Consider the following 27,526-nt stretch of genomic DNA (forward strand, 5'->3'; position numbering starts at 1 on the left):
TATAAGCCGCAGATATCTATGTTGAAAAATTAGATATTTACTGCATGTACAGAACGATTTTGTACTGTAAATGTACATGTATGTACCTGAACAGATTCTTTCCGAACAGTGCCTTTTAACACGGCAGCAACTTTGCTGATTAAAACGGAACAGAACCAAGAGAAAATAACCGGTATTTATTTACCTTCATTTCTCCTGTGTTTGAAACCACAAGTCACTTTAATCATCTTTGCTGGATTTGAAAATAATTACCAGTTAGTAATTTGTCGTGCGTGTTCTATCTGCTAAAGATCTGCTAATTCTTCTTTGCACTGATTTTTCGTCTATCTTATTTTTGATTCTACTTCCGGTTAGAGCGCCCCTAGCGGTGGAAGAAAAATCCACAGAATAGCCGCACCTTTGTATAAGCCGCATGGTTCAAAACCTAGGAAAAAAGTAGCGGCTTATAGTCCAGAAAATACGGTACCTTCTAGTCAGTGTAGTGTTAGCAAAAGGCCAATGCTAGCGCAGTCAAGCTGAAAATTATTATTATTTTCCCTGTGTAATTTACTGAGTTACTTTTAAAATCAACAACAGCTACACACAACAGAGTGACCTGGCAGCCAAAATTCTCTCAAAATCTTCCGTATTTAACGAAGCAAACCTCACAGTCATGTTTGTTTACAAATTATCACACAGTCACTCGCTAGCGCGGAAGATTTACATTTCCGACGTGTCTCTTTTCCAGTTTTTCGATGTCCGTTGGTATGTTTTTCTCTTGTAAATATGCATGAAGAATATATAATGAAGTTTTGGTAGCCTTTCAGGTGTTCAGCATGTCTTCAGTTTTTAGTTTATTTATTTAGTGCTTAATTATAGCATAGCTAATCCTAGCAGTTGCAGTGGATTAGCCTCATCATCTCTCGTTCCCGGCGGACAAAGAAATGATTCTGCGCATGCGCAGCAGAAAAGTTGTCACTGGATATTAGCATGAGCTCTGACATGTGACGTCATGTTGTCTTGACAACATGCAATATCGTAACAATATTGCATGCTCATTCTCCATTGAGGAGAGTGGAGTAATACATGGAGGATAAGCGATATGATGATCATAAATGCATGCCATCAATAAACCCACTAGAAGGGAATAGAATACATATATGTTATTTACCAGCTGGGAGGTCTGTATGGTGAAATACCGTGACCGAGGTCTTGAAAGTACTGACTGAGGCCCTCTGGGCCGAGGTCACGGTATTTCACCATACGGACCGACCTTAAGCTGGTAAATAATATATTTATTTTTTTCTTTACCAAATTCTAACAGAAAACGAGAGCGCCCAAAAGGGAAAACCGAGGGGAGCCGCCATTTTGAATCCTCATTCATGGGTGTAATGCAAATTGCTTCCTCCTCGGTATACAAGTGCACTTCCATGGCAGGAAAAAAACTAAATTTTTCCACCTATGTAGTCCCCTATTTATACAAAATTGAGTCATTCAGGATTCAGCCATGTTTTTGCTCAGCGTTAGCAACAGTTTTTAGCTTTCTCCTGAAATGTTTTATTTTATTTCTTCTTCCTCAGGGTAGTAAAACTCGCTTTTGCTGTGAAGACTGTCGTTATCGCTATCCATGATGTAAAATTAATGCTATTCTCCTGAGAAATGCTGGCAAAAATTTACAAGATTTTTGATAATCTTATAAATACGGTAAATCTTACAAAACAAAAAGCTAAATGTTGACAAAAAAAATGCTACTATGTTGTTTGTTGTTGTGAACGAGCGAGTCGCCAGAGGTCCGTAACTGGGGTTCGTATCGTAGGATACGGACCCGCTCGCCAGCCAGTCAGAGCGCAGGATTTGATGGAAACCGTACCGCGAAAAAAATAAATGTTTTTATTCCATGGAAAATGTTGTCTGTATGTATAATAATTTTAAAATACGCTACTCACAGAATATTAATATTGTTTAAAGTTGGAGATGATCAAAATAAAACAATGGGTCTTATTCTATAACTTTGCTGTCTCCTTTGAGCATGATTAAGGACTGCAAGGTCCCTAAAGGACTAAATGCTTTCTCGGCTGGTATGACAGCTTGTGTTATGCTCCTGTCGTTTGCATATCTGTGTTGTGAATGCAAATGAAGAATGTAAAATAGATCAAAAGTGATAACATAATTCATTCAGGATTTGTAATTTCCATTAATAACTCATTACATCCACTTAAAAAGTAGATTTAATGGATTATTAAGATGCATGTAAATGTACATAAGAGAACAGACCAACCTTCCCACTCAGCTTTGATGTGGTTTTGCACATTGAGGTTCAGAGTGACGTCAGCACGGACTCGAGCAGGCCAGTTCTCTCCAATGTTAGGCTTCGCCACTTCAACGATGGAGAAGGACAAAATGGTCTGTGCCATTCTGGCCCATCCACCAAACACCACTCCACCATACTCGGACTGCCTACAGCAGACATGAAGCAGTTTTAAACAAGCAGTCCACCAAGTACTACATAATCGGCATTGACATGCTGTTAATTAATTACCATGGCTTCATTCGCAGCACAATGTCTTCTATGTCCTGTCTGATCTCATAGGTAGACTCAAGACGGAAAAGGTTGAAGTTTCTCAGCAGGTAATCATGAAGAGTCAGGAACTGCAGATTAAGCTTCGGCAGAGCTAAACACCCTGTGTACAAGAAACACCTGAAATTTAGATTTTTTTTTTCACATTTCAATGTGCTATACTGTTTCACAGTGAAGGAAAATGTAAACCTTCGCCAGAGTAGTACTCGGTGGGGACGATGTTCTCATCCCAAATAATCTTCTCAGTCGGATAAAGAGGCATCTGGTTAAGTTGCTCAATCTGTGAGATCCGCCGCTCATGACGCGACACCTGTGTATACAAGAGAGAGAAAAAAATATATATATTAGGTTAATTAAACATCCGAGTTCAGAAAGCATGTTCTGTATTGATCCTCACTACGTAGAGGTGAATGAAACTTGGAATTGTGGAGAATCAGCTCAGAGTACAACATAGGGCTGCACAATTAATCGAATTTAATCGAAAATCACGATTTTGGCTGCCACGATTAAATTAAATGAAAATCGTGATATATTTCCATTTAAAATGCGAGCTCTGCTGCACATCTGATCAAGCACTTTTTGACCAGTACTCCGCCAAACCATTAGGGGGCGAACCGACGCATGTAAGGTTTCATTACTCCGCCTAAATAAGCAAGCAAGCCAAGTGCGCAGAGCTTCAGTGCAGCGCTATCCAGTGTTGCCAGATTGGGTGGTTTTAAGTGCATTTTGGCGGATTTGAACATATTTTGGGCTGGAAAACGTCAGCAGTGTCTGGCAACACTGGCGGTATCTTCTTCAAGGGGTGATCGTGTGAGAGTAGGTAACAGATTGAGCGTATTTAGCACTGGAGGCAATGTTGTGACCTGCCTTCGCTCATGTTTAAAGCCAGAGCATGTTGATAGGCTGGTCTTTCTAGCTAAAAATTGTAGGCCTCAGTATAATGCTATGTAATTGTTGCAATTGAGTTTTCAGTTCCTTCATCCTTCGGTAATTTCTTGGATAAATTTCATTTATTTGTCATTTGGAAATCAGAATTTCTCTTTTAAATTTCATTCTGCACTGAAAGCTGTTCATATTGTTTGTTTGAATATAGTGAAATAAAATTTAAGTGATTTCCCTAACATCAAGAATAATCGTGATTAATAATCGTGATTACAATTTTGATCAAGACAATCGTGATTATCATTTTTTCCATAATCGTGCAGCCCTAGTACAACATTACATCACGTTTATTATCAGCCTCAACTCTCAGCTTAATATTTATACAAAGACGCTGTCTCAGCACAACAAATTCCATATTACTTTATCCACATTCACTGGATATGAGCGATCGCATGCTCTGATTGGCTACTTTACTACAAGGCTATCAGCTCATATACTGTGAGTAGAGAAAAACAAAATGGCCGCGTGTTTTGCTGAACCAACCGAGGACGAAATAAAAACTCGACTCGAAAACAAACCCTCCACCAAAAAAAGCAACAAAATATAGAATGAAAGTATTTGATGGTAAGAACATTTTTTTTAAGAATTATTATTATTATTATTATTATAGCATTTTTCACAAATTGCTACTGTCATTTCGCTGGTTTGTTTACATTCCAAGCGTAAATGATTTTGTCGGACGTTTTGTATAAAAAGTTTTTATTTATCGAATTTGCAAAAAATAAAAAAATGCTCCATTTCTCAAAATCCAGTGAATGTGGATAGAATAAAACAGTTATTCCACTCAATCTTGTTGTACATGATTTATAGCCGACTCAGTGCGACGCGCCTCGTCGGCTATCAGCTCATGTACGACTCGATTTCGTGGAATAATTGTTAAATATCAGACCCAGAGGTGATCCAGTCACAAGAGAACAGCAGAGAGGGCTAGCTGTTCAGACCTGGTATGTTCATATGGCTCAAATGCGTCTTCAGTGAGCACTTGTAATGTCAGGGGTTTGCGAACTTTGCCAAAAGCAACCTGATGTTGCATCAAACTCGGCCCCCAAAATACTAGCCAACACCCAACTCTGAACTCAAACCAAACTCATTTAGTCAGGAACAGGAGTCTGTATTGTTACGATTCATTTTATGTTTCTAAAACATAACCAACAGACAGGAGTTTCAAATCTAAGTCTAGAAAATTATTTATTGTGCAATTTCTCACTATTTGAGACTCTAGCTTTAATCATAACATTACCCGACTCTATAATAACATTTCCTTGAACACTGCCATCCAGTGGCTGAATATACAGGATGGACCAAAAGTAGGTATACATTATTTCTTCTTTTTTTTTTTGGTAATGAGTACTGATCGAGTCACGTTTAGTCTCTTAAGTGCTTGAAATGTCCTCCATTAACGTTCTGGGAACCTATCCATGACACAAGGGGTGTTCACACGGCAACTTTTACTCCGGTGTAGCACCGGGGCTGCCCCGGTAGAGCGTTCACACGGTACAAAGTTATAGCGGTGTAGCCCCTGAAAGCTGCTTAAACCGGTGCAAATCTAACCCTGCTCGGGAGGTGGTTGAAGAAATTTACTCCGGAGTAAATGCTAGTTTGCGGGGCAGCACCGATATAAAATGGGATGTCTGAACGCTACAGGGGTAGACTCGCTACGTGGGAGGAGAGTTGATTACATACGGGCATTGCATAATTTGCATCCTGGTATTTTGCGCTTCCAAAATGGCGAATATCAACAACAACAGAACTGCGCGTCTTCCAGTGTTGCCAGATTGGGCGGTTTTAAGTGCATTTTGGCGGATTTGAACATATTTTGGGCTGGAAAACGTCAGCAGTATCTGGCAACACTGGTGTCTTCATCCACGTTGTTTTCCCGGCGCTTGGTGATGCCATGACAACCGGGAAAAGGAAGTACATTTTCACGAATGCGCATATTTCATTTCCGCATTATTACTATCGTATAGCACGTATAACAAAAACTGCCGTGTGAACGCAAGTGGGGCTGCACCGGTGCTAACACGCTTCTCTCTAGTAAGCAGGTTTGTGACGTGTGAACGCTCCACAAAATTTACACCGGTGTAAGATATATTGCAACAAAATACATCGGTGCAGCATCAATGCAAATATGTGCCGTGTGAACACCCCTACAGTCGCACAGTAACGCAGATATTTGACAGAGGAATAATGAATAAATACTGTATACCTACTTCTGGCCCACCCTGTGTACTGCCAAACTCATCATCTATCCTTTCCAAATCTAATTCTCTGACCCAAAACGCATCATATGTATAGCTAACGAAGCCGTATTAACAACATGGCATTTCTTTAGGTTTCAAAATGGTCTCATTACTACTTCTACTGTCATAAATAAAGACTAGTGAGTGAGAAATAGAGCAAGTCACTGACACATATACATTTATACATTAATGATCAGAGCTCTGAACAGCAAGACGATCCGTACGTGAAAGGAGACTTTGCACATAAAATATGCATGCTTTACTATACACAAACGGTGTGGCTGGGCAGCTCAAAAGTAGCTCAATTCTGTGGGAAAATTATGAACCTGACACTGGCGACTGTTCTTTTGACGTTAGTGACACATTAAAAGTCAACACCGTTGAGTATAAATGCGTAAGTGGTTTAAGTGATGAGATCGCAAGACACATTTGACCACTTTCACTATTGTAGTCGGAAGCGACTAAAAGCCATCAAGATGTGACCTGTAAGGCAGATGAATGGCAGAACAATGAGTGTCCTTCTCTGCAGTTTGGTGACGCATGGAAAGAAACATTCACCTAGGTGACACTAATTTCTATGGTAATTCAGGAACGGTACATTCTGTCTCAGACAGAAAGGTGAGGTGTGTACGTGTCTTCCCCACCCAACCTGGGAAATGAAAAACAGTGTGTGAAGAGAAGTGAGAAATAAAGACGTGTGAAGCTGTCTGCTGAGCGCCAGGTAAAGCTACCCAGGCATCAGGCTTCTCCGTTTCTCACCTGTACAATGTGCCGCCCCCCTAAAAAAAAGGGGGGGGGACCCCCATGCACCTAATCCTGATCTCTGTTCTCGTATAACAAGGAATAGGTGCCAGTTTAACCTCAACTTGTTGGGTTTTATGGAAGCAATATTTAAAAAAAAAAAGTTTGACAGTCTGAAAGCCATTCTACAACCATCACATAAGCATTTGCTGCTTTTGCCAGTCAGCGCTTCCTCTATACAACAAAATGAATCAATTTCTCTGAAAATAACATGTAGGAAGCAAATCCTTTTGAAGCTTAAAGTGCATATCCTGGACCAATTTCGTTTTTTTTTTAAATATGAATCTATGTCCCTTTACACACTCATCCAGAAGGGTAATTTTGCACAAGGCCATCTGTCTACAGCAGAAAAAAATTAAATAACAAAACGCGTCTGGAAAAATCCCAAGGGAGTCTGGAGCCAGATTCGTGACGTTACTTGTGGAAGCGCCAGCAGGCTGAGAGAGCTTTGCACGGTTTCAGTGCACAGCCTGTGTAGACCAAGCGCTCCCATTTCTCTCTCATTGTCCGGTCTTTTGGGAAACGATGAGTACTAATCCCATCATGACTGGTGTTGCTACACCCTCCTACGATACATCTGTTCACCATTTTAATAATTACGCGATAACGTTGAAGAAATTTGCAGAAAACCACCAGGTCGTTTTCTCATAAACAAACCAGCGCTGATGTAGGATTCAGAAGGAGGCGTCCCGCACGCGACGTCACGAAAATCAGTGTTTGCCGGGAAATCCAAATGCCAAGTTTTTTCAGAGGCGGACCAATTCGCCTCAAATGGCTCGATTTCAACTGAATTTTTCTGGTATTGCGCAAGGTAAAAAAAAATTGCACAAAATGCAAAATGTTACAGATATTTGACCAAAGTTTAATATAAAATAGGAGAATTACATTGATCTTGCTCCTGAATTTACCCGTGATATAAAGTACACCATTAAAGGATATGGGACATGAAACAAAAGCACGCTATATCAGTTTCTTTCCATTAAAAATATGAATTAATTGCATCAACAAATACAAAATCATCTATTAAATTCAGCAAAATCGTTATATTCGTGATGATTATATGGCATTTCTGCTCGACTTCCGATATGCATTTTTTGCAACCGTAAGAGCCGCTGTCACGTGATCATACGTCACAAAAACTTTCAGGCACAGCACAAGCGGGTAGATGAATGGAGAAGTGGATGACAAGAAAATTGTTTTTATAGTCTTTAAAGTACATTGGACATCATACATTGGACATCATGGTGTATTGTGCTGCTTATGGTTGCAATAATTCCAATGGGAAATGCCCTGGAGTAAGTTTTTTTGCATTCCCCAAGGACCCGAAGCTGAGGAAAGTGTGGGCTCACCTGCGCATGCGCAGTAGGCTTCGCGCATGCGCAGTAGGCTTCGCGCATGCGCAGTAGGCTTGGTAGGACAACTTTACAGAACACCTGTTGAAAAAACTTTGCACCTAATGTTTCCCACAAACTGTATTTGGACCATTTCACTGAGGATTCTTTCAACATTAATACTCAGGTACTGAGCGATATTAATTCATGAAACAGGAAGCATAAGGATGAGAAAAAAAAAAACAGTTCAAATCGGGAAGCCGCGCACACCTGCGCCAGGCTGCACAAATGCGCGCAGCTTCCCGACCCAAACCGCCTCTCTCTCATCCTTACACTTCATGCCTCATGCTCCATGAACCAACATCGCTATTTTTTTTTTAAAATCGGATCTGCGCGATTCAGCCGTGAAAAAGGCGGCATCCGCCGAAAGGCGCGCTGTTTGCATCCCTGCACAGAAGCCAGGGGACAGGTCAGGAATATTTTTGTTGATATGAGTGATCCGGTGCGATTTCACGACCCCCCTGTTGAAGACATCTGCGCTAAGCGACTGAAAGCCGAGGTAAGGATTAGTATTATAATTTTGGGTGTATCAATTATTGATTATCATAATTCTGACTCGTTTCGCCATTTTGAATGTTTTCATCTCGGACTCTGGAAGCATTGTATCTCAATCAATCTCGAAAAATATCAGCAAAAAAAAAAACTAGCTTGCAACGGACTTTAGCTAGATCTATGATGAACTTTCAATGTATGATACAAAAATAATACTTCTTTCAACAGATCATTAGCCTTTGAGCAGAATTGTTTTTAACTTACCAGGAAGTGTTATCCAGCCGACCGCTTTCAGTTTCATGGGGATTGAATGAACTCCCACTCTCAGAATCATCTGACCCGTCAGAGTAAAGACAAGATCTATGTTCATGTGAATTTCCAGCTATCGGTTCGAATTGATAAGGTCTAACTTCACATCTCTGTGAAACATCGGGAATGTCACTGTCGATGGTGTCCATTTCGGTAACCTGTTTACATTAGATTCCCAAGCGCTGGCTCCTTGGAAAGTTTTTGTGACGTCACGGGTCACGTGACCACCTAGCTCATTAACAAATCCTTGTTTTACGCTGATGTATAGAAAAACTTGAATAATGTGATGATTTTCACGTTTTTGACTCCCTGCAGTGATTTAGATGGCATTTCTTATGCCCTTTATACATAATTATGCCCAGGTAAAAATCCATGTCCCATATCCTTTAACCCTTTGGTGACTGACCCCTTGAAAATGGTTCCTCCAGGAACGATGACGTTTCAGTTGTCAAGACAATGGAAAAACTAAAATACAAGAGCATTTTGTTTTGTGCACAAGAGCATTGTGACGTATCTTTCTGTTTTTGTATTTTAGTTTTTCCGTTGTCTTGACAACTGAAACGTCATCATTCCTGGAGGAACCATTTTCAAGGGGTCAGTCACCAAAGTGCATATCATGTGCATGACCTGCAATACAGACTTACAGGCCTCTTCTTTAGCTGTGTTCACATATATACCGGTACGATAGTGGTATAACTGTATCGATACAAAGTACACCGGTACAGTTTAGTGCATCTGTCCACACTAGCGAGAAATGTTTGCGGTTTTCTTTCACGGTAGTTGAAATGCGCGTGCGCGAAATGTTTCCAAGAATATGGCGGATGGAACAACGTGTGTGTGCTTTTTGTTGTCAATGTACAGTCTGTATTTCTGGTGGTCATTTATTCAGTCGAATTGTATAAAACGCGCGAGGCAGTTGAGAAAGAAACAAAGAAAACGAATCTCCGTTCTTCACTACTTTATTCAGCGAAGAAGTAGGAATGGTTCATTGCGAATGCGCATTATATTTGTATCGATACAGAACCGCTTCATCCGTCCACACTACAGTGAAGCACTACAGTACCGATACTGTACTGTGGGTTTCGTACTGATACAGTTATACCGCTACAGTACCAGTATAGTTGCTAGTGTGGACAGGTGTTGTGGTACGAAAGTAGTATCGTATCGGTACAAAATCCCTAGTGTGGACAGAGTATATGAGATCTGAATTGCCAGGGGCAACACAGGCCACTTAAATGAGCGGACTTCCATTGGCTCCAACAACACAGTGAATTAATTATGGCAAAGTGTCTCCTGAAAGTCTGGAGGACAGCTGGAGAGCTTAATCATGGGAAAAGTAGGACAGAGGTGCGATGCTGATGACCACAGTGAAAAGGGCTTCTTATGCGAGTGTGTGAGGAGCTGGAGACAAAGCTTAGGGGGCAATCAGAAAAGGTCTGGGACAAACACCCGGCCATTTCCGCCCTCTCTAAACAGAGCACTTAGTGGCCAATTCAGCCAAGAATTCATCAATCTAATTGGATTTCAAAAATGAGGAGCCAGAGAGAGAGGGAGGAAAGGGGGGGAAAAAAAAAAAAGCTTAATCTGCATTTCAAGGTCAACATTTAATTAATTTCAGCATGCGCGCGCACAAAAAAGCTATCACACTATTATGCTGACTTTGTGCGTCAGCAAATGACAGCTTGTCTTAATTAAAACTAAATTAAATAAAAATGATTTCAAACCTACCAGTAGCTCTAAAAGCATCTCTTTGTCATAAGACGTGTCTTTTCCTTCTGGAAGCTCAGGTAAAAGGCAAAGGTACGACGCCACCCGGTGAAGGGTATTGGGACTGCAGGAAATCAGAGAGAAGACAAATACAGTCAGATCTGAGCAAACCTTACACAAGACAAGCAACTATGGTCACGCTTGCAAGATCAAAAGAGAAACTGGTTGTCAATAAATAGGTTTAGATAATTAACCTGTAGCGGTCTCAAACTTTTCAGTCTGGTTAGCAGCAATGGGTAACAGCACTACGTTTGGTCGACAGGTAGAACATGAAATGGATGATCAATTTGGCCATCGTGTGATCACTCGATAAAAACGTAAATTATTCTTAAAATAACGAGAGGAAAAGGATGGTATAGATAATGGTGCGCTTTGAGTTTATGTAGGTCTCTTTCCCTAAAGGAAAAAGAAACATTTCAAAACACAAAATCACCCCAACACTGAGCTCTCATTTTCTCTCCTTCACCAGCAAGCAGTGACGGGATAACAGGCTTTACAGTCTGGTTGTGTTATTGTGGTGTGACAAACACAGCTGTTTACAGAGTTTACTGTCAGGCTTTCACAAGTTTATTAAATTAATGAGGCACACTTTCCCATCTAGTTGCAGTGAGCCTGTGCTCACACAGGCTGCGTTCCATCTTCCACATGCTAGGGATGTGCCCCAACCATTTATTTGGAAGTGTAGACTGATAAAAATATGATACATAAGAGCTGACAGTGTCTATAATGATGATGAATTCAGGGTTGGTACCCGTGTTTTAGTCGAGTCACTAAACCCCGAAGGCCAATTTATGCTGACAACCCAGTCCTCGCAGACGGTGTCGCAGATAGCGTCTGCGTAGCCCCCCCCCACCTTCGCAGACGCTCTGCGCGCACCTCCCAAAAACTGTGACCACCGCAGAAGCCTCGCAGACAGCGTCGCAGACAAGAGGGCTCTGATTGGTCCACTCTACATCCGCTGTACACGCACTTCCGCTTCCCTACTTTCCCGGTTTGGTTTGGTTTCACGACCGCCATTTTTAAAAACACGAGCGAAGATGGAGCAGCACGAAGAGCGGTTGATCGAGGAAGTGAGGAAGTACGTACATCTATACGACTCCAGTTCTAGTCATTATAAAAATAAAAAGTTCTAGTCATTATAAGTAACTGGAGGATAAACACTCCACTAACCACACCCACCAACTACTCCTAGCGACTTCGCTCCCCCTTGCGTTGTGCCGGTGAATAACATCGCACACGCCTATTACTCCCCGCTCAACGATAAATTACAACTGTCTGCGAAAAGCTATCTGCGAAAGCCTTGTCGCAAGAGTATGCAGAGGCCTTGAGTCCGAGTCCAGTCTCGAGTCCCCAGTGTTCAAGTCCAAATCATTTATACCGTATATTTAAAAAATAAATAAATTAAAAAAAGTGTCCACTATTGATCCGAGTCGAGTCTGAGAACAAGACTCCAACCGCACCGTTTGACGGTAGCCGTTTCACCGCCATTAACATTAGTTTGTTCCTGAACATGCCGTATGACCAGGTGAATGTGCTTCTCTTTGTCAGGGAGTGTGAAGTATTCTGTCAGAGGTGGTTGGGGGACGGATGCAAGTGCAGAAGGTGTGTTTATTAATACAAGTGAAGAAAGATAAACAATCCAGAACGGCAGGCAAAATCGTAAAACGGTGAAACGGGCAATAGGTCGAGCGAGGCACAAACAGGCTATCGTAGGCTCGGCAGAATCAAAGACGAGAAACAGGAACTCAGGGATCAGGAAACCAAACAAGGAAATAAGGCTCGGTAATGTGTCAGCAACGCAACTCAATACTTCGCAAAGTAAGTGCGTTTTTATATAGGCGCGCTGATTGTGCTTTAATCCTGTGCCGGTGTGAGTCCTTTACAGCACGCGAGCGAGAGTCCGCCTGGCGTGCGCACTGTCCGGAGCACGCCCGAGAGTCTATCTGATGCATGCACCAAGGCGCGCAGGTGTGACACTCTTGCATGAAATTAGTACAAAAATGAATGTAGATATAAATATCTTAGGCCAAATTATTTTGGCACGTTACAAAAAATAAAGAAAAAAATCCGAGTCCTCATCTCCAATTTACGAGTCCGAATGCAGTTAATGCACGAGTCCAAGTCCAAGTCATCAGTGCTCAAGTCCAAGTCGAGTCACAAGTCCTTAAAATTAGGGCATGAGTCAGACTCGAGTCCGAGTCCTGGACCCGAGTACTACAAGCCTGGTTAGTACAACAGGCTAGACACAAACTGTCTTAGGGGCTTTTGGACACATTTACATGGAAGCCGAGGGTACTTGGATACTCCGGAGCATGGTGGTATGCTTCGAAACCTGCTCCAACTGAGCTAAGTGCCAGTTTTCTGTGCGAATCACCACGCACATACCTTTCATCCTGAATGGCATCCAAGAGCTCAGTCAAAGTCTGAAGGAAAAGACAATTTGTATGCTGTGTGCATGTTCAAAGGAATAAAGGTCTGTGTGCTTCAGCAGAATTCATATTTTCTGGGATACATGCTCAGAGCACAGATATCCAGTATTGACCATATGACCCCTCTCTTTTTTTGTGAATTACAAATAATAATAATAATAATAATAATCTACACTACTTCTCATTGTGAAGTACTACACTCATCATTTTCTTGTCCACCAAGGAGAATATTTCCTCTTAAAAGGCATGAGCTCACTCATCCTGAATCAGTGAAAACAGTATTGCTATGAACCATGGTGGAAAGACAGTGAATTGCAGTCTGTCGTTCTTAACACCAGCTCTGCCTAGCAAATAAGGATACTAGTCAAAATCTTGCTAGCTAACTCAAGGCTGTCATTGGTGCTGAGTGAATACATGCAGATGGAAACAGTATCTCCTAAGGAAATACTCCTAATGGTGAAGGAATGCTTTAGTAGCACCAAGGTAGGTTCACACACACGAATAGAGCCATTAGCTCATGGACCGTTGACAACGGACTGTTTAGCTAAGCTCCGGAACAGCCATGTACCCAGGGAGAGCATTCTAACTAAATGAAGATGAGGGATTTGAATGAATGATGTACTGGCAGTTGGTGCACTGACTGACCGAAAATACTAGAACTTACTACATATAGACACAACATTAATTAAAGGAGATACGCAGATCCATGGCCTCACTTCCGTTTATAAATGCCTTGAGACCTCAAGAATGGCACAGGAATAGTTTTAAGCGTTAACAATAAATCTAATATAGTAATTTTTACGATTAAAGTGATTTATATAGGTAGCGGTCTGAGTGAATGACCTTAACGTCTGTAACATCACAACAGGAAGTCTATCGGTCTCATCGCCATTTCCGATATACTAAAACACCGAGCTGACTGCAACTCCGATCCTCCATTTTGAGCTAATTTATCGCCAAGCAACGTAGATGTGTTGCTGGCGGGTGCAGCAACACGACAGAAGGTGGATTTACGTTGCATTCATGGCCCAAGAATGTTCAAACTGCAAAGATTTGGACGCGTTTTGTGAGAAGTTCACGGGCACATTGGGCGGCTATGAAGTGGTCTCTCCTCTGCTCTGCACATTTTACTGAAGACTCGTACGAGACCTCTGATCTGTTGAGGAGCGTTGGCTATAAGCCCGTATTGAAAGAGGGTGCAGTACCAACAATTAAGTAAAGCTACAAGAAAAGGACAGTATTTGTTTTATTTATTTATTTTTAAAAGGAAAGTGAGTTTAGCTGCACCAGTCTTCCTGGAGTGAGCCGAGGGTTGTTGGAAAAACCAGGACTGGTTTGTGACCGCTTGCAGTACATCTGTTGTTTGTAGCATTCGAAAAGGAAGCACCTTCAAGAAATGGTTTAACCTTCTTAAATCTAAAATCGGCCTGAACCTGCCGTCTTTCTTTGGAACGAGAAAATAAACTGAAAAGAAACCCCCTGGGTGAACAATGGGGTCGACCATCTCTGTGCCACGTAGATGTGTTGCTGGCGGGTGCAGCAACACGACAGAAGGTGGATTTACGTTGCATTCACAGCCCAAGAATGTTCAAACTGCAAAGATTTGGATGCATTTTGTGAGAAGTTCACGGGCACATTGGGCGCCCACGAAGTGGTCTCTCCTCTGCTCTGCACATTTTACTGAAGACTCGTACGAGACCTCTGATCTGTTGGAGCGTTGGCTATAAGCCCGTATTGAAAGAGTGCGCAGGGTTTCCCATACATAGACCATTGTGTGGCGCAGCGCCACACAATGGATTCCTATCGCTACATAATCAGACTCACGATTTTGAAGAAAAAAAAAAAATTCCATTGCGTATCGTTCCGCTCATTCATAGTGCTCTTTCTTCTCGTTCACGCACACACACACACACACAGCGACGGAGAGGCGTGTACACAGGTCTGCCGTTGCGCATATAACCCGGTGTCACGGTCTGATCGTGCGCTGGTATAAATTTACCATGCGCAGACCGATTTTTAGACACCGGCCTTATTGCATTATCCCGTTTATCCCGCTTCAGCATTCATGCAGGTTATTAATAATGGCTTGCCATTCACAATAAATAAGGATTTCCCACTAGCCTAAATAAAGTGTTATACTCGCGGGGATGACTAGTTGATGTTATCTGAAGCATAAAATCTGAATATTTTAAGAAACAATGCGGTAGTTGAGATAGGCTACTGTAGGATGCCCATAGGCTAATAATAACTTCGTATTTATTTGACTATTATAATTTCATTGACTCTCAATGTTTGCTGCTTTAACCCAGATGAGTACTGAAAAGTTTTTTCTGAATTGCGAGTGGGATTTCTCAGCTACGAATAGGGTAAGCACACAGAAATTCAGTATTTCTTTGTATATTTTTTTGATGTAATGGAAATTTTAGTGCTTTTTTATCCATAGATTAAAACAGACCTCAGGAATAGGCTCCAAGGGGAACACCTGGCAGCCTGCTTACGAATCTCCATAAATGGTCCCGAACGATAGGGCACTTGAGTTTTTTTCAGGAAGCCACGCAGAATTAAATGTTCTGATAGGGCATGCAGGCTTTGCACCAACTAGGGTAATGCTTTTTCATTGTTGTTAGTTGCCTTGGTGTTACCTTAAGTGGTTTCTTACATCTAATTATGATATTATTATTTTGTTGTTACATTATACTATTTATTTCATTTTAGCATTGGTTGAGGTAAGTGTTGAGTTCAATATTTAAAATAAAAACCTCCAGCTTGTTTTTTGCAATTTATTCCTTGAATGTCAACTAAAGAATGATTGAAAGATTGCCACCAAAAAGGCAAAAAACTAAGGTAAAAAACTTCAATTTTGGTGAGTAATTTTCATAAATTTAAAAGACAGGTTTTCCACCAACATCAAGCCCAGCAAACTAATGGCCTGCCCTGTAATGTAAAGTTGGGTTGAGGAATGAAACCAGGCAGGGTTCTGGTAAAAATTGTTTTAGCTGCCTTCTCTTAAAGAACTTAAAAGAATTTAGATTGAACTGAATAATCTCAAATGCTTCTTGTAGCTTTAAAATAGTCCCAGCAGGTGACTCTGAAGAAAAATACCATGTGTTTGAACACCGCCCGCTGGAAACACTTTGCATACACCCCAATGACCGACTCCACCGACCGCCACGACACCACTGCACACGATTCCTTCATCGGCACAGTGGAGCACCACAAATTGCTACCTGGTCTGTGGGAAACACTGGAGTGCAGTACCAACAATTAAAGAAAACTACAAGAAAAAGAAAGTATTTATTTTATTTATTTTTTTTTTTTAAAAGGAAAGTAAGTTCATTTGCACCAGTTCTCCCGGAGTGTGAGCCGAGGATTGTTGCTAAAACCCAGGACGTAACATATTATCGCTCGGGCAGTGACCTCCCCGTAGTTGTTGCTAAAACCAATGACGTCCTGTCCTGTCCCAGGTTTTAGTAATTTCCTGAGCCGAGCAGTAATGGCGGAGTACTCAGTATGGAGAAAATGGAGAATGAGTGGAGCAGCCATCTGATTTCTCCGCTGGATATCGCTGCCATCTCACCCTTGCGTAGAAGAAGCGAATGAACGGAGAACTGAACGAACAACTGAAAGTCAGATTGTTTCAAAACAAAACAACCGGCCACAAGGTCGGCCTTCAAGAAGCGAGAACACAGACGGGTAAGCTCCGACTCTCATTTGGATACAAAACAAAAACAACACTTGTTGTTTACCTGCATTTAGATTAATGCATGTAACTTGTATTGTGTGTTTAAGTTACCGGTATAAGATTATTTAATTTGCTTCAGAATGTGATTGTCTCAGTTCATCTGATTATTTAATTAGCCTTTTACGTTTTATCAGTGAAAATGCATGCATGTACATGTATGTTGGATAAGTTATAACACCTATCCTGTTTTAATGAGAGTCAACCCACAATCAATGGAGTCAAATCAGTCTTAGTTGAGCAAGTCAGTAACGCTATTTCTTACTTTCACCATAAATTATTATTTATGACTTTGGTCTATAGCTGTAAAAGGCCTCGGCCTTAAAACCGGTTCCCGCTGTGATGTCACGCACTCAGGGCTGGCTGGCTCAGCGGGGCAGCTCGAACTCCAACTTTGCGGTCGATTTTAACTCTCAAAAAATATATATTTTTTATTCCCATTTATGCAACATACAAGAGTCAAGGATGGAGATGCTATCCACTCAGAAATTTATTTAAAAATAAAGGTTCTGCGTATCTCCTTTAAAAACCTTTCAGCGGAGCACAAATCTGAGACTGTTCTTGAACTTGTTGCTGCACTACAAATTATTATTATTATCATCATCATCATCATCATCATCATTACTACAAACAAACAAACCAACCCACTTTTCTTACCTGAGATGACCAAAATGTTTGGTGAGCGATTCCCGAGTGTCCACAGCTGATACATTAGCGAGAGCAAAATTCTGCAACTCAGGAAAGTGTGCGAAAGCAGCTCTCTGTAAAAGAATCATGCAACATGACGTGATATAACATTTATAATATGTACAGTATCTAAAACAGCATGAGCTGGTAGGAATTAACTACACAAGGCAACCCCAATCCAGTCCTGAATCTGAGAGCAGAACACCGACTGATGTTTGTTTGAAGCAGATACAGGGAGAATAAAACTATCAAAGCCCAGGATATGCAAACCACCTTTTTAATATTGCTCATTAAAATTAGCAATATCAACCAGGCTTTAATGCACTGCAGGGCCGGGTTTGATTAAGGATGCTCTCTGGAGGTCTTTTTAAGGTTTTAGGAAGGCACGTGATGTAGCATGAGAACTGGAGAACATTTAACACTCAAAAGCCATGAAGCTTACTTAAGATGACTCAAAACGTTCTCAAACATAACATTTTAAAGTAGACAGGTATGTCGGTCGGGCAGACGTTTTGTAATAATAAGTGCGTTACTTACTTGCAGTGAAATTATCCGGCCGTAGTGAAGAGTGGTCATCTCTTTCTCTGTGAGGGCGTTGCCAGTTTGGTCATTGATCTCAAAGCCTGTGTAGAACTTCAACATGTCCAGCAGCTACATGAAAGCAAATACCATTATAGCACAGCTGACCAGTTCTTCCTAAAGTCATAGCATGAAATCTGAACCACAGAGCCATTAATAATTGATGCCTCAATAACAAAAACGACTAAGAGTTAAAAATATGTGAACTGCATCATATGTATACACAAACTCTACTAAGGCAGTACAAGTTTCAACCTGGCAGAAAAGGTGACCTTCTTTCTCTCGCTGTGTGAGACTGGACAGGTGGCAGCTGACCACCAGATGAGAGTCGTCCAGCACAGTGTTGAACCAACGGCGGGTTGGGAGAAGAGCCTGTCAAAAATAACGGAGGTTTAGCTGCTCAGGAAAACCACCTCTCAAAGCAACCAGGCATTTCCATATGATCACTAGCAATTAAGGCGCGAAAAGCATTACCAGCTATAACGTACAGGCTTGTAGTACTTGGGTCCGACTAGTGCCCTAATTTTAAGGGCTCGTGACTTGACATGAGCACTGATGACTCGGACTTGTGAATTAACTGCATTCGGACTCGTAAATTGGAGACGAGGACTCGGATTTTTTCTTTATTTTTTGTAACATGCCATGATAATTTGCCATAAGATATTTATATCTACATTCATTTTTGTACTAATTTCGTGCAAGTGTCACACCTACGCACCTTGGTGCGTGCATCAGATAGACTCTCGGGCGTGCTCCGGACAGTGCGCGTGTCAAGTGGACTCTCACGCACGCTGTAAACGACTCGCACCGACACAGGATTAAAGCATAATCAGCGTGCCTATATAAAAACTGTGAAAACGCACTTGCTTTGCGAAGTATTGAGTTGTGTTCCGGACACATTACTGAGCCTTATTTGGTTTCCTGATCCCTGTGTTCCTGTTTCTCATCTTTGATTCTGCCGAGTCCACGATAGCCTGTTTGTGCCTCGCTCAACCTATTGCCCGTTTCACTGTTTTATGATTTTGCCTGCCTTTCTGGATTGTTTACCTGTCTTCACTTGACTTAATAAATGCCCCTTCTGTACTTACATCCATCTCTGACAGAATACTTTGCACTCCCTGACAAAGAGAAGCACATTCACCTGGTCATACGTCATGTTCAGGAACAAACTAATATTAAATGGCGCTAAAACAGCCACCGTCAAATGGTGCGGTTGGAGTCTTGTTCTCAGACTCGACATTTTTTTTCATGACTTGGACTTGAACACTGGGGACTTGAGACTGGACTTGGACTCGAGGTTTAGTGACTGGACTAAATACATATATAAAAACACGTGCGTACTTGCGGCTTATGATATTTAACTCGAATTGGTTCACATCCATTAAAATGCAGCGACAGGCTTACGTTCTATCAGACTTTTCAAACTCTAGTCATGAAAAGTTTAAAACCATACACACTTCAGCTTGCTATTCATCAGTTATCACCTTGAGTCAGATGTACTAGAGGAGGATGTGCAGCAATCTAATCCCTGAGGATTGAAATTTAAGAGCCTTGCTTTTGGGCTGAGATTGAAATGGAGCAAAATGAAGGCAGAGCAAATAAGGACTGAGCAACTCAAAACTGCCAATTTTCTCCAAGATTGGCCATTCGCAAGCACTGCTCTAGTGGTAATATACCAGACTGTCATAACTTAAATCTTATAAGCCAGTGGTTCTCAACCAGGGGGGCGCGCCCCCCTGGTGGGGCGCGGAGGTACTCCAGGGGGGTCGCGAGTAGGCTTCATGTATGGAGGAAAAAAAAAAATCTGGGGCTAACAAGCTATAGTAGCTAAGCAGATGCAACACATTTACCCATGTCAAAATGCAGGACATTGGACTATTACATACAAATCAATACTATTATAAAATCTATCATCAATCTATCATAAAATCTTGTGTGTGTGGCCGCATCAGTCGGGGGAACTGTGATATGTTCCCAAGCCTTGCAGACTTTATCAGTAATGCAGGCACTTCCCACGATTTCTCATCTGTCTTTCAAGCAGCGTCAGAGCACCTGTCGGTAATGAGAAAACAGTTTGCGGCATACTTCACAGAGGATTATCGCTCTTTTGCGTGGGTTCGAGATCCATTTGTGTGTACTGCTGACGAACTTCCAGTTGACATGCAGGAACAGCTTATTGAGCTGAAGAGTGACAGTAGACTTAAGGCAGTCTTCACCTCATGCCCTCTTTCGACATTCTGGGCGGCATTGATGCAGGAGTACCCGCAACTGTGTGACGTAGCCTTGAAACTGCTCATCCCATTCGCATCGACCTACTTGTGTGAGGCAGGATTTTCAAAAATGACTGCGCTCAAAACGAAATATCGCAATCGTGCGCAAATTGAGGATGACTTGAGACTGTGCTTGTCAAACATTTCGCCAAGAATCGAGGATCTTTGTAAGGCAAAGCAGGCTCAGGTCTCGCATTAACGCAAATGCAGATCACAAAGGCACAGTAAAAAGTAAAACCTAAATTCACACCTGGTCCCAATTCCCAATGATATCAATAGCCAGCTAATGATAAGCCTAATAAAATACCTAATAAAAACACTAATAATAATAATAATAATAATAATAATAATAATGCCTATTAATAATAATAATAGCATAATAATAATAATAATAATAATAATATCAACAACCAACAACAGCAATAATAATAATAATAATAATAATAATAATAATAATGCCTGAAAGAACATAAGTCTTGTACTACTGCCAACAGCTTAGTAATGATAATAGGCCATAATAATAATAATAATAATAATAATAATAATAATAATAATAATAATAATTATAATTATAATAATGCCCGAAAGCAGATTAGAAATGTGGTGCTACTGCCAATTATAACAATAGCCTAATAATGATAATAGGCCTATGTATTTCTATGGAATGGATAATGCTACTACTGCTGCTACTGCTACTACTACTAATAATAATAATAATGATAATAATAATAATAATCTAGCCCGGGGCTATCTATCTATCTATCTATCTATCTATCTATCTATCTATCTATCTATCTATCTATCGGTCGATATAAGGTGCTGTAGGTCGGGTGGCGTCACTGCGGGTGAGTGTGTTTTGGGGGGGGGGGGGATGGGGGCGGGGCGAGAAGAGGGGCCCCCAACTGCAATGAACCAGCTTTGGTGGGGCCCAGGTTGCAAAAGGTTGAGAACCCCTGTTATAAGCAATACAGAAGAACAGTGAAGCAAAATAAGGAAAAGTAAACAGTAAATTCCATTTGAACTCAGCCCCATCAGGATATAACGGTGACCTGAGGTCATTTTTAAATAAATAAAATCAATCAATCAGAAAGCACTGGAGCTAGGAACTGAACACATTAGTTTTCAAAACATTTTAAAGAATTTGAAGGGCTCTGGAACAAGAACTTCACAATTCCAAGACTCCTGATTTGTTTCCACTGGAGGCACTGTGGCAATTATATAAAATTATAAAAAAAAAAAAAAAGGTGACCAAAACTGCATGACATATGTAGAGATGAAAGTGGAGCAAAGAAAAAAACCTTGAACTTTTGAAAGTCAAACTAAGATTGGGGGGGCAACATCCCCCGAAAAAATTTTAATAACACGCAAAACCTTGCATTCTAGTGCCTTTTAGTACTTATTTTCACTAAAACAAGTTACAACTTTTAAGCCTTTTTCTTTCATGTACATTAATGATTAACATGTCAAAAATATCAAATTTAATTAATCTCTCATCTCATCATCTCTAGCCGCTTTATCCTGTTCTACAGGGTCGCAGGCAAGCTGGAGCCTATCCCAGCTGACTACGGGCGAAAGGCGGGGTACACCCTGGACAAGTCGCCAGGTCATCACAGGGCTGACACATAGACACAGACAACCATTCACACTCACATTCACACCTACGGTCAATTTAGAGTCACCAGTTAACCTAACCTGCATGTCTTTGGACTGTGGGGGAAACCGGAGCACCCAGAAGAAACCCAAGCGGACACGGGGAGAACATGCAAACTCCACACAGAAAGGCCCTCGCCGGCCACGGGGCTCGAACCCGGACCTTCTTACTGTGAAGTGACAGCGCTAACCACTACACCACCGTGCCGCTCATCAAATTTAATTCCCCTAGTTAATGAGTAATTTTCAGGAGTGCATTTAGAAAATGCGGTGATTTTCCTGCTACACAGTTCATTATTTTGAAAAAAAAAATCAGACAGTTAAAGGTAAACTCAGCAAAATCCCAAAACAGTCCTGTTAAAAAGTAAAGGTCTGTTAGAGTTTCTAAAGCTTTCAGGTTTCAATGTTGGGGACATCGAGCCTCATTTATCAATCTTTTAATAGAGCTGTGTGTTTGCAGAAGCTAAAGTGAACTAAAAATTTCCAATTCATATTTATGCAAGTTGAAGCCAATTGTTAACAGTAGTTCGTATTATTTGTAAATTTAAACACACCAATGAATACCAAATTTCTCATATAAATCAGGGGTGTAGGGATCGACCGATATGTTTTTTTCAGGGCTGATACCGATACTTATGGAATTGGGATGCCGATAAACGATATGTGCAACCGATAAATGTAAACATTATAATTCACATGAAATTAAACATAGCACACACTGACACAGACCTTCATATCCATTAAATGTATGTTCAGTTGTAAAATTGAACATGAAATTTTGTGCAGGGAGATGCCAGCAGCATTTGTACAATAAAGTCAAACATTAGTTAGAATAAAATGAGAAATAAAAAATAAATATTCACCAATAAAAAAAATAAAATCACTCCCTACTATATTACAGCTCACCATTTTCAGTGGAAAATAAATGAAAATACACTCTGGATTCTTTTACACTAAGAACTAAGTAAGACTTACCAACTTCAAGTAGTTTTTAAATAACAAATCAAGTGTAGGGAGCTGCCTGCAGCATTTTTTAAAAAGTAAAATCAAACATAAAGTAGACTATCACTCCCTATTATGTAACAACTTAACAAGTAACCATCTACGGCTCTGCTCCTTTAAGAGTATATCGCTTTCCGAATCAGAAGCGCTAGCGAGGAGAATCACTTGCGCAAGAATTATAAATACTAGTGGAGTACATTACAGCGCAATGTGAAGTAGCATAAGAACATTTAAGTCAAGAGTTTAATTGATGTATTTCGTTCATTACCGTTTATCCAAGCAAGTGTGCATCCATGACACAATTAATTACTGAGCCCACAACAAGCGTCCTGACAAACTCCCTACAGTATTACATAGCCTACTAGCACCATATCACACCTGGCTTGTTGAAATGTTCAAATAGCGCTTTATAAAGTTACCTAACATATACAAGTGCAATGCGCTTTCTGAGCACGAGTCACGTCATGAAGTTTACTCATCACCATAACAAATAGCCAGTAGGCTTGCGCTAGCCTATAGAACACAAACACTACGTTTTATTTCATCTTCCCTTGACCACCTCTCTGTATGGCTGTCATTCTACTGTTCGAGTAGAACTACTGACACATTCACAACGTTTCCAGACGGGGATTTAAAAATGACTGCAGCCTACGTTATGCTGGGGACTGCTTACTATGGACAACATTACATGTAGTTTCAGCGAGACTAGTTGGTTGTAGGCTAATTCAAGTGCTTCCTTCCGTAAGCTAAGTTTGCCTGGCTACACAGATGCAAATGGACAATTTTAACGAGTAGTAGATGAAGAATGTAAACATATAATGATGTTGTGCTTTTGCAACTTGTGTGTTTGTGACTTATTGCGGCAAAAGCAGCGTGTCCTTACCTTGAAGTGGGATCTGCTTCTGCCCGAGTGCCCGTATGACAGTCGCGTTAGGAACGAAATGGCTGCAAAAAGGCATGTTATCGGCATATCGGTGGAAATTATGGCCGATACCGATAACCCTAAAAATGCAGAATATCGGCCCGATATATCGGCCAAGCCGATTATCGGTCGACCCCTAGTAGGGTGTGTGTGTGTGTCACACACTGACTGGCAGCCTGAGTACATTATGTAACAAAAAATAATTACCACTGCTAGTTTTAGGCAGCTTAGAAACCGGCTCTTCCATTATTGCTGTTTCTTCCACATTTTCTTGATGTTGTGTTCTAGAAACGGCACTAAAACTTAGCTTCGAAACCACAAAATGCAACTCTAATGGAAAAAGTATATAATAAATTGCTTACCTCTCTTCACATCGAAAGAAGGAGGAAAATTTTGCTTGTTTTGACATGGCGAATTATTAACACAAGAGAGAATACTCGTAATTCGCAACTAAAAAGACTGCAGCTACTGTACACTGGCAGCTTGACCATGCTTTCTAGTGTGATTGTGTTGCGCTTGCGCAGAACAGTGTCGGTCCCGCGCGCCTTAGCACGTGCACCTGAAGGCGCGCCTTGGGCGCGCGCGCCTAACGAGCTCTGGCACGCGCACTGTTAACAAAGAACACCTGTCTTTAATCAATGAACTATGTTTGGGCTATTTAAGGACCGTGACCATGCAAGGACGATGCGCAGTATTACACCGCGTCTAGGAACGTGAAAAATCCGAAAAATAAATTTCTCCATTCAGAAAACCGGAGATTTTCAAGAGTTTTGTCAAATATCCGGATTTCCGGAAGACTTTCATCCCTGCATATGACAGCAAACATGGAGGAAGCTGAGGCTGAAATGGTGGATACATAAAGCATTTTTGGCACCTTTACTTTTAGCAATGTCATTAAGGAACATAAAATACATTTGATTTAGTTTGCCAGTCGTGCCATACTTATACAGATAGAGAATGAGTTTTATTGATCACATGAGCTCAAAATTCTTAACCATTTTTTTTTTAACCGTAGGCAAGATGGCTAATTATTCTGGGAAGCTTGGTCAGTTCAAGTTTACCAGCTCCTTCAGATCAAAAGTTGGTAACAATTTTATTCATAACAGACTCGTCATGTGCGTTTTGTCATACAGTCGGAGCAATAGCAATAGATTAATAATAAAAGCTTCTCCTACAGCTCCAACGGCCTGTCACCATAACAACTGTCTTACCTCCAAGTCGATCATGAACTCGATGAATCTTTCACAGTAGTGCACCATCTCCATGGAGATTGGGCCTATAAGAGGAAAAACTGAGTCAGGGAGGACAAATAAAACACAGTATGGATGGCGGGAGAGCCCTGAAGACACAGACAAATGTATTGCACAGCCAGCAACTCCATATAGAGCAGAGAGACAGTGTCTGACAGGAAGGATTAAGAGTGTGTAAGCATGCACTGGACACAGCAGTGTGTCTCTATCTCGTATAGTCTGTTCTGTGGTGTCGGCTCGAATTAGGCAGCCAGAGAAAGCCAGCTGCACCACAAATTTGTGAGAGGACGGAGAAAGATTTGAGGAGCTGCACTCTAAAGGAATGAAGAAATCTGCGTAGCCACAATGTATAAACCAGACAAGCAGTTACATAGGTCAGATTAGCATAATACTTCAATAAGATGCACGATTAATTAATTTGAATATCCATGAAAATCTACTCAATGTGGTTGCATTATTTTATGATTTTCCCCACACAGCCTGTTAAATCCAAATCTGATTAAATTTAGTGATTAAAGGGAGGGGGAAAAAAAAAAAGCACCCACACCACTCAGAGTCTGCAAAACAAGGGCATCCAGGACAGACCGTGTCTGGTATATTAGTGTTTCAGTTCATTCGTGGTTACGCAGAGGTAGGTTCAACAACCATAGAAAGGGAACGAAATTGTCCGTTACTGACTTTTACAAAACAAAAAAAGTGTTCACGGTATGTAACCCGTGGTTAAACGTAATATGCTTCACAGTGGTGTGACACACCTCCACGCTGTAACTAAAGCACCTGCTACTCTTTCTGAATCTGACCACCTGCTGAACTACAACACATCAGCTGAGGAGAGAGCTGGGCATCAGTAGAACAATTGTATCTAGGTGGTTTTATAAGGGTACATGGATGACGGAAGACTTTTTCAGAATCAGGAACATGTACACTACCGTTCAAAAGTTTGGGGTCACTTTGAAATGTCCTTATTTTTGAAAGAAAAGCACTGTTCTTTTCAACGAAGATCACTTTAAACTAATCAGAAATCCACTCTATTGCCGCTTTTCCACTACAAACGCGGCTGAGTCGGGCTGAGCCGTGCCGTGCTGAGTCGAGCTGAGCGGGGCTGTTGGAGTTGCATTTCGACTACAACCGCGCTGAACCGTGCTGGCTGGAAGTGGGTGGACACATTGGGTGGAGTTAGCGAAAGTGGGTGGACGTCAGGTGATGTCGTTAAGCAGCGCAAACAGTGACATCAGTGAGCTTTTAAGCGGTAGTCTCACGACCCGGATAGTAAACAATAAACATGGAGGACATGGAGTCGTTAGTGTTGCTGGTCTTGGTGCTGTGGCTTGTTGTCACCGACAACGCGGACAGATACTGGCAAGAGCGTATAGATGAGGCGAGGCGCATAAGGCTTCAGAAATTCTCGTAATTCGTAATTATTATTCTTCCGGGTTTGCGGTGTTTACAGATCCCAGCGCGCTCGCGGGGCGTGTGTGGGCATGTGAGGACACTCCTCCTCACCAATCAGTGCACAGGGGAGTGTCTGCTCACGCCCCCAGCCTCACTCGGCTCAGTTTGGCTCGCTTCAGCCCCACTCCAAAACGGTGCGAGTTTTAGGGGCTAAGCAGGGCTGAAGCGAGCTGAGTCGTGCTGGTTTTTGGTAGTCGAAACGCGAGCCGTGTCGGGCTGAAGTGAGCTGAAGCAAGCTGAAGTGAGCTGAAAAAGGGTAGTGGAAAAGGGCCATATACATTGCTAATGTGGTAAATGACTATTCTAGCTGCAAATGTCTGGTTTTCGGTGCAATATCTCCATAGGTGTATTGAGGTATTTCACCTGACGTCACAGGGTCACGTGACGCCCCGGTGTCCACCATTTTGGACGGCAAGCTAGCTAATGTCAACAACAGTAGCTAGTATGTTACTGTAGCAATATTTACGTTCAGTCATTTGGATGACTGTTAAAACCTTTCAGTCTCAAGTTTTTCCTTTACTGGATTTACTAGTTTACTGAGCTAGCGCGCGATGGCTCCCGGCTCGGCCGCCGAGCACGCGATGGCTCCCGGCTCGGCCGCCGAGCGCGCGATGGCTCCCGGCTCGGCCGCCGAGCGCGCGATGGCTCCCGGCTCGGCCGGAGAGCGCGCGATGGCTCCCGGCTCGGCCGGAGAGCGCGCGATGGCTCCCGGCTCGGCCGCCGAGCGCGCGATGGCTCCCGGCTCGGCCGCCGAGCGCGCGATGGCTCCCGGCTCGGCCGCCGAGCGCGCGATGGCTCCCGGCTCGGCCGCCGAGCGCGCGATGGCTCCCGGCTCGGCCGCCGAGCGCGCGATGGCTCCCGGCTTGGCCGAGCGCGCTCGCTCAGTAAACTAGTAAATCCAGTAAAGGAAAAACTTGAGACTGAAAGGTTTTAACAGTCATCCAAATGACTGAACGTAAATATTGCTACAGTAACATACTAGCTACGATGTTGTTGACATTAGCTAGTGCTAACAGCTAGTTGCTAATACACTGCTACAACTACACC

The 27,526-nt window shown here is 41.9% G+C and overlaps 1 protein-coding gene across 4 annotated transcripts in view; it reads right to left on the reverse strand.

The window, feature by feature from the left end:
- The window catches only part of aqr (aquarius intron-binding spliceosomal factor), a 151,428-nt gene that overhangs the window by 90,569 nt on the left and 33,333 nt on the right, over positions 1-27,526 (reverse strand). For all 4 annotated transcript variants that reach the window (XM_060934600.1, XM_060934598.1, XM_060934596.1 and 1 more), the window contains 8 exons: positions 24,989-25,053; positions 18,189-18,305; positions 17,892-18,005; positions 17,325-17,428; positions 10,461-10,563; positions 2,747-2,867; positions 2,519-2,660; positions 2,258-2,436 (listed from right to left, as the gene is read on the reverse strand). In XM_060934600.1, the coding sequence (XP_060790583.1) occupies positions 2,258-2,436; positions 2,519-2,660; positions 2,747-2,867; positions 10,461-10,563; positions 17,325-17,428; positions 17,892-18,005; positions 18,189-18,305; positions 24,989-25,053 (945 nt within the window). The remainder of the gene's footprint in view (positions 1-2,257; positions 2,437-2,518; positions 2,661-2,746; positions 2,868-10,460; positions 10,564-17,324; positions 17,429-17,891; positions 18,006-18,188; positions 18,306-24,988; positions 25,054-27,526) is intronic.

The sequence above is a fragment of the Neoarius graeffei genome, chromosome 11 (genome assembly GCF_027579695.1).
Source record: "Neoarius graeffei isolate fNeoGra1 chromosome 11, fNeoGra1.pri, whole genome shotgun sequence".
NCBI lineage: Eukaryota > Metazoa > Chordata > Actinopteri > Siluriformes > Ariidae > Neoarius > Neoarius graeffei.